Source organism: Macaca thibetana, chromosome 14, assembly GCF_024542745.1.
Source record: "Macaca thibetana thibetana isolate TM-01 chromosome 14, ASM2454274v1, whole genome shotgun sequence".
In the NCBI taxonomy this organism is placed as follows: domain Eukaryota; kingdom Metazoa; phylum Chordata; class Mammalia; order Primates; family Cercopithecidae; genus Macaca; species Macaca thibetana.
Genome location: NC_065591.1, coordinates 52393662 through 52402053, shown reverse-complemented (window position 1 = coordinate 52402053; position 8392 = coordinate 52393662). Strand labels below are relative to the sequence as shown.

Sequence of the window (8392 nt, the reverse complement as noted above, 5' to 3'; positions counted from 1 at the left end):
CAGAGAGTTGGGTTGCAATCTTGTGGTATTTTCTCATGACAATATTGAGTGCTCAGAATTGCTAGCACTAAGCACATGGGTAAGCGTGCAAGTGTAAGAATGGGTTTCATCTACATAAGCAGAGGGAATTACAGAACTAAGCAGGAAAGTCCATGGAGTGCACAAATGGGTGATTGTAGGTCCCCTTGCTGCATCTGGCAGGACACTTAACAGTGGGGTGCAGGAAAGATTTAGAGTAAAACCTTCTGAATAATGGGGATGGGGGAGCCGAGGCAGCCAGCCTAGAAGTTGTCCTATTCCCATCAGCAGTTATAGAGGGCTATAAAGGCCATCTCTTTCAGCATGATGAAGAGCAGAGGTTTACTAACTTTACTAGCTAGGTTTACTAGCAGCAGGCACTTGACCAAGTGGATTTTCACTGGAGGAGAAATACAGCCTACACATTACATTTGTTGTGCAATTAGAAACAAGAACAGTAATGGTCAGAGTTAGGAAGATGAAGACTTTGCAGGAGGAAGGACCAAGGACAATTACTGCTTCAGACCTGATACAGAGACAGGATGTGCCCTGTGGACCAGCTGGGATCATGGTGGCATGTGACCCAGCACAGCATGCAGGAGATCCATGGAAGAATCACACGGATTACTGAAGAAGAGATTGCAGAACAGATTCAGAGAAGAGAATGTCAAAGTCATTTTGGTTTGTCCTAATGGGAAGGAGCAGGTAGTGAATGCCAGACCCATGTGGTTGTTTTCATTGTGTACTATTTTTTCCCTGCAATAAGTATATTTATGCTTCACAGTTTTGAAACATGTGTATGGTTCATCATATGTTGTGGACTCTTTATTTTAAACAAGTATTTTTGCTGACATGCCTATAAGTATTGCCCAGGAGGGGACGTGAGTGGGCATATCCCTTCTCTATGAAAGTTGCCTGGTGCCCACCATGGGCAGACTAGCTGAGCTACCACTTAGAGGGTGGGTCTGACCAAGAGTTAGGAATCCACCATCCTGGTTGGCTCTTTGAAGTTCCTCCTATGTTTTCTACATTTGTGAAAGCTGCAGTCAGCCCTATCTGTGGGAGCTTTAGGAATGTGACCCATCCGACCCTGCAGCAACTATCTGCCTGGTTTTTCTAAACTGCTAAGATTTGGGGCAATTGATTTCATGGTCTCTTTATTCCTGTGTGTCAGATGCACAGTATTAACTTTGTACTATAACTTGGATATGCAGAGAAGACATACTTTACTTTTCCTCCACCTCATATAACCTTCCTTTGAAGCCCACACCCAACTGGTTAGCAAAGAGAAATTTTGTGTTCAAATGAAGGCTTAAATCAATATTAAACCCAATATTAAAGTATATTTATATTAATCCCTTTTGGATAAATGATTCAATCTTTCAGATAATATTCTTCCTCCTTCTGTTTTATCCTCGTCTGGTGTGTCCAGATGTGCGTGTGAGGGGTGGTGGTGGTTTCTGCAAACTCATGAGGGCCACGGGGAAGATTTAGGGTCTGTGCCTGTGCCCTGTGTTTCCTCTGGCCTCTGAAGAAGTGTAACACATGATCTGGCCCCCCTCAGCTGGGTCAGAGCTTGGGCACACCCTCTGGCTGACTCATCCTGACCTTGGCTCTCTCTGGCATCAGACAACTCTGATGAGATTCCCGTTTGGCTTTGGCTTGGCTGCTTCATTCAGTGGCTCTGGGTGCTCAGATCCTTCACCCTTGTCATGTCAAGAACTCCTTTGCTGGACTCTTGGGTTCTCCTTCACTGGAAGCAAAGGCAACTCAGTAAAGGGAGCCTTAGGGTTTGCCTCTGCGTGACTGTTCTGGAGCCACCAGGGAGAGGCATCTGTCTGTCAGCTCAGTATAGACACCTGGGAATTAACTTCCTCCTCTTCATCTTTACTGGGTTGCAGAATAGAACCTCTGTGCTTCTTTGTGTTCTCATATTTATCTAACACATCTGTCCTCAGTCGGCCAGGAGGTAGTGGATGAGGCCAGCAGCCTTGCTCTCCTGCCTCCCCTGTGTTCCTTCTATCTCCTGCTATTCCTGGATGGATTGAATGTGGTGGTAGAGAGGTGCTGAAGTAAAATGAGGTGTCAAGGGTGGCTCTCAAGTTTTGTCCAGTCGAATGGATGGTGGTGCCATTTGCCAAGTTAAATAACTCTGGAAGACAACAAATATGAGAAGGTAGATTATGAGTTTATTTTTTAACATGAAGTGTTATTGAATAAATGGATACACTAGAAAATAAAAACCTTGAGATAAAATAAACATGTAAGCTTACACACACACACACACACACACACACACACCATTTGCTTCCAAGAAGAGTTCTATGTGCTTACATCTCACTCATAGAAACACCATCTACTGTTGTAGCATTATGGATTTTACCTTATTCTGCTGTACTGGAATCAGCCTCCATGACCTACATGATAAACACATCGAAAAAGAAACCCAGGGTATCTGAGCGGTGAGAACGGGCCCACACACTGTACAGGAAGTGATTAACCAACACCCAACAGCCACACCAGTCTCAGACGGTATCATTCACTAATCAGGGATTGAAGAAACCCCAGATGTGATGATGGTAAGTTTGGGAGGTGAAGGTGGTGGGGGAGCTGCAAAATGGAAGGCAGAAGATTAATTTAAAACTGGGAAAGAGTTTTCACCAGAAAACAACTTTGCTAAAAAGAATTTACTGACACGTGTAAGCTGATCTTTTAATTCAATCTAAATTCATCAGCTGAATGTGGGCTCTTGTAATTATGCTCCACTCTGCCACTAGCTGGAACTACCTCCTGTATGACCCCTTTGAAATGTTGATTTTCCCATAGATGTGTTCATTCCCCTTGACTCAATGAGTCTAAACTTTGTACTTGATTCTAAGGAGTATATCCCAAAATAGGAAGAAGCTGTAGGCATAATGTTCTTTGGCATAGTCTCTATGATGTGAGAACGCCCTTCATGTTAGGAATGTGTATCCACTTCATGAAGAATATTAACTGTGATCATTAGGAAAGCTATGCTGCAAATGGAAAAATTCTTGGATATTCCACTTATTGAAATGCCACCATGTGGAAGCACTATGCCACACTTAGATGCAAAACTACAAATGGATACACTACGAAATAACAACCCTAGTGAATCTATTTGTTAAGTGGTTGGATTCCCTAGTGTATCAATTTATTGAGATGGAGATGAACCATAGGGATGATAAGTAACCTTTAAAGGGTTACACATTATAAGAGAGCTGAGATTTGAACCCAAGTTTGTCTTTCTATAAAGCCCAGTATGTATTCAGACATTCAGTTAACAAATATTTATTGAGTCTTTACTATGTGCCAAAAACTGTTCTAGGCCATGCACTTTGGATGATAGTATATTCCGTGGAAAGAAAAGTAAAAATGCAGCTTTTCATATTCAAATGCAACTTTTTTTATTTTTTGTAAAATTTTTAATACCATTAGAAAATGTGGCAATTTTGCCATGAAAAGGATCTACTTATAAAACTGTTCGCAGTATGATTCCAATTATGTAAAAAAGGTATACAATATACACATAGGCATACATGGGGGTTGCTTTTTAAAGGTGGTTCCTTCTGGGTTGTGATATTATCAGTAATCATTTTTGCTTTTTTATACACTTCTGCATTTTTCAAGTTTTCTATGATGAGTATATTATTTTACAAAGACTACAAAAATTTTCCTCTGATATACTGGTAATTAGAATGTACTTGGGTATTTTAAATGTGTGGGAACAAGATTATAGTGCTTCATCTTCTGTGACTTTTTTGGAAGACATATCACTTTGGTAAAAAACTTACATTCCCTGTTTTATACTTGTTACAACATTTTAATTAAACAGTTAATATTGTGATTAGAGCATTGTTTGCTTCATAACCTAAACAAATACTGGCTTTCAAGTCTAGGTTCTATTTCTTAGAAGATTTAAAATTAGTGTCCTTTTAATCTTTTTAAGTAAGGCATACTGCATATATACATTACATGCATGCTTTCTAAATAAAAGACAATTCCAGCTTACAGTTTTCCTATGTAAGGGAAAAAATGGAATTATGGTAGTTTAAAAACAGTCCATAGTCTCATCCATCACAAACATGCTGATAGGCATAAACATGTTTATTAAGTGAAACGTATCCTTTAAAAATAAAAAAGGGAAGCCTGCATATAAATGAAGTTGTGGATTCAACTAGTCAGAATTTATTCTGACTTGCAACAAACCACACAAAATCTTTTTAAAGTCTAGTTAGTATAGCCTAAATGGACACTCCAGAGTCTATTCTTGAATTCCAATGCAAGAGCTCCACTTCCTACTTTCAGAAGGGATGGGGATCAAGATGAGGATTGTCACATAAGCTAATTTTCAATATATATCAAGTCTTGCAGGGTCTAGGAACAAATACTGTCATTGGTTAGTGTTTAAGTACATGAGTTGACTTTTCTCCTCTCTCACACCCCACCTTGCCCTGGCAATTGAGTAGGGGGAGGCTGTTTATCCTCTGAGAGAAAACGGCTGATTCCTCATCTCAGTTTCCATTCTAAATCACAGAGTGGTCATTGCTGTGAACTCCAGCCAAGACGGTGTGTTTGAGGGAGGAAGCCCAGCGGTCTGAGCCTTCTGTGGGACCGCTGGGGTTCTCACCGCGTTGGCAGCAGAGGATCTGCCTAAAGGTGGCACTCATTTCTTTGTCACAGTAGGAGTAAATGATGGGGTTCATGGCAGTGTTGAATTCAGCAACGAGAAGGAAGAATTTCTCATAGGCCAGCACGTCGCACTGTGGACAGCACACGTCTAGAAGTAACAAAGCCAATCCAGGAGTCCAGCAGATGATAAAGGCCCCAAGCACAATGACCACAGTCTTCAGAAGACTCATCATGGTATCCCGATTCCACCAGGGTCCAGAACTATGCTGAGACATTCTCATAGTCCTCTGGTGAATAGAGCCAAAGATGTGAGCATAGAGAACCACCATTACCACAAAGGTCACCAAGTTGAAAATGACCCATAAGACTAAGTAAGAGTCACTGTAGAGGGGTGCCATGTTGGAACAATTTTCAATATCACAGATACAGTTCCAGCCCACACTGGGTAGAGCACCCATAACGATGGCCGTAGTCCAGATGACCACAATGACCACCACTACCCGCCGGTTGCTCATCTGTGTGTGGAGCTGCATGCGGAAAACCGTAATGTGCCTCTCGATTGCAATAGTCATTAAGTTGGCCACAGATGCCGTCAGGCTGGTGTCAATGAGGCCCTGACGAAGGAGCCATGTGCTAACAGTCAGTCTCCAAGTATTGGGTCCTGTGTGGAACATGAGATAGAAATAGGCCAACCCCACAAAGAAGTCTGCAGCAGCCAGATTAGCCATTAGGTAATAAATAGGAAAATGGAAACGGGGGTTGACATAGATTGCCACCATGACCAGTAGGTTGGCCAACGTGATGAAGATACAAACAGTGATTCCAAGTCCCATCACCAGCTTGCTGACTGTGTTCCATACTGTGGCAAGATGCTTTCCACTTCGGTTATAAAAGAAGGCAATGGATTCGTTGTAGAAGCACTGTGGTTCATTCATGGCTGTGAACTGGGGCTGTGAAATTACAGGGATGGAAGTAGAGATGGCAGCCATGACAGCTCTGTGGTTGTAGATGGTGAACAGGCCCCAGAACTATGGGAGACAAATTTTCTTGTTTGCTGATCAGATCGAGGTCATGCTAGGAGAAGCTGTGTATCTGATGCTATAGGAGTCAGTCTTGAGAAGTCAGGTACTGAGATAGGTGGATGGGGAGCTTCATAAATCACACGTCCACCTGGTGTGGCGCCCCCAGAGCCTCTTTTTTTTTTTTTTTTTTTAGACAGGGTCTCGTTCTGTCTTCTAGGTTGCAGTACAAGAGTATAGTGGCATAGTTATGGATCACTGCTGTCTTGCCCTACTGCGCTCAAGAAATTCTCCCACCTTGGCCTCCCAAGTTGAAAGGACTGCAGGAGCATACCACTATGCCTGGCTAATTAAAAAAAAAATTTGTAGAGATGGTGTCTCAGTATATTTCCCAGGCTGGTCTTGAACTCCTGGGCTCAAGCCAGCCTCCTACCTTAGCCTCCCAAAGGACTGAGATTATAGACGTGAGCCACTACACCTGACCATCACACAACTTCTTATTAGAGGATGGCAACAAGAAGAGCAAGACTTAAATGTTTTAGATGTATTTTACAGTTTTTAGAAATTCAGTCTTGTCTACTCACCATCTGCTCATATTCTACCCATCTTCAAGATTTCTCTCAAACTCCCTTCCCCATCTCCTCTAGCTCCAACTGGCCTCTTTCTTTCCTAACTCCCTTTGCCACACGATGCACACCTTGTTAGATCTTGCTGAGTACTGATTGCCAGTGCTAGATATCTACTCTTAGGTATACACTTTGGTATACACTGTCTTGCTCTTCATAAATATATATATACACACACACACACACACATATATACACACACATATATATACACATATATATATACACATATATATGTATTTTTCTTTCTTTCTTTTCTTTCCAACAAGGCTATAAGCACTGCCTCAATCAATTGAGAGTTGTTAAGACTGGAACTTCTCTTAGTAATAAACTTCACAGTGGTATTGCTTTACCAAAAACCTCTATATTCAAACTAGAAAATGTGCAATTTTTAACGTTCTTCAACCCAGCAGCTTCAAGGCCACAAAGACTTGAAAATCAACAAAGGCACTTTAAAACATCTCATTTAATTATTTCAACAATCTATGTATACCTATGAAATGAGCTATAATAACAACCCCCAACTCTCAGTGACTTATTTCTTGCTAATGCTGCATGTAATATTTAGGTCAGTGGGGGCTTTGTTCCATGTCATGCCCACTCAGAGACCCAGGTGATAGAGACTTTACTATCTGAAACATTTCCAATCTCTAGGGTAAGAGGAAGAAGTGGTGATATAATTAAAGACTTCCATAGTTTGTTGGTGAAAGCAAATTATATGGCCATACCTGAAATCAAGGAAGAATGGAAGTATAATTCTACCAATTACTCAAAGAAGAAGAACCAGAAATATTCAGTGAAGAGCATTAATGATTACCACAATATTACTGTTATTATTGTTCTTTCTCTCTTTTTACTTTGTAAACACAATTAAACCTCACATAAGTTAAATAACTTGTCCAAGGTCAAATATTTAACCAAGTGTATTAGTCAACTTGTGTTGCCTAATACAAATAATATAATTCTATAATAGTAACGTATAATTATATAATAATTGTATTATATATATTAATAACAAAATACCACAGACTAGGTGGTTTAAAAAACAGGCATTTATTTTCTGGAAGCCCAAGATCAATGTATGAGCAAGGTTGGGTTCTGGTGAGGCCTCTCGTTTTTGCTTGCAGAAGGCTGACTTCTTACTGGGTCCTCACGTGACCTTTCCTTTGTGTGTGTGCATGTTCAGGGAGGGATGGGGAGAGAGGTCTCTGTGTCTCTTCCTCTTCTTTATAAGGACATCAGTTTTATTGGATTAGTGCCCCATCCTTACAACCTCATTTAACCTTAATTATCTTCTTAAAGGCCTTATTTCCAAATACAGTCACATTGGAAGTTAGGGCTTCAATGCATGAATTTGCGGAGGCACATAATTCAGTTCATAACACCTCAGAAAAGCCAGGATTTGAACTGAGGTCTGTCTGATAGTGGAGTCTATGCTGCTTCTGCTCTATCACACTGTTTCTGCTTTCCAGGAAAGATGTACTACATGCTCTTCAGGTTCTGACCAACTTAAGTTATTATTCCCAGTGGGGCTCTTTGCTCACTAATCTCAATCTCTGATTCAGTTCAGATGTACCCTTTCCAGATATTATGCCCATCTGCCTTTCTATGAGTCTATTTATTGTTCATTTATTGTTTCTAAAAGACCCTACTATGTTTTCTTCAAAACAGTATGTATTGGTAATACCAAGATTAATAATTCATAATTGTAGGCTTTAAGGGCCCCACCTTCTATAGAAGCAGTCAGTAAAACTAGCAAATTATTCCAAAAGCCATGTAATAAGCACTATAATTATGTTCTGTCTAGTCAGTTTTTGAAAACAGGTATCTCCCTAAGTGAAATTAGGAAGATTGAAATGGTACAGGGAGTCTGACAAAGATGGCACTTGAAGCAGCTAGTATGCGCCACTCTGAGGGAAAGAAATAGAAGGGGCAAGTAAATATAGCACCTTCAACTGAAACACCCAGGAACACACATTGGGATTCGTCAGGAAAATAACTCATAGAGAATGGAGAAATGTCAGGCAGGGCAGATGCCCACCCTGGGGTGACAGGGAGCCAGAGGAGCCTCCTCCA

At 40.9% G+C, this 8392-nt stretch overlaps 1 protein-coding gene across 2 annotated transcripts; it reads right to left on the bottom strand.

Moving 5' to 3' along the window:
• Positions 1–4565: 4565 nt before the first annotated feature.
• Positions 4566–5860, bottom strand: LOC126935655 (lysophosphatidic acid receptor 1-like). Of its 2 annotated transcripts, XM_050757436.1 has the most exons (2): positions 5842–5856; positions 4566–5615 (listed from the first exon to the last, which is right to left on the bottom strand). In XM_050757436.1, exon 2 carries the CDS (start codon positions 5604–5606, stop codon positions 4566–4568), a length of 1041 nt encoding a protein of 346 aa, XP_050613393.1. In that variant the 5' UTR covers positions 5607–5615; positions 5842–5856. The 2 variants fall into 2 exon arrangements, with proteins under 2 accessions (XP_050613393.1, XP_050613392.1); XM_050757435.1 differs by having other exon boundaries at positions 4566–5860.
• Positions 5861–8392: the final 2532 nt, after the last annotated feature.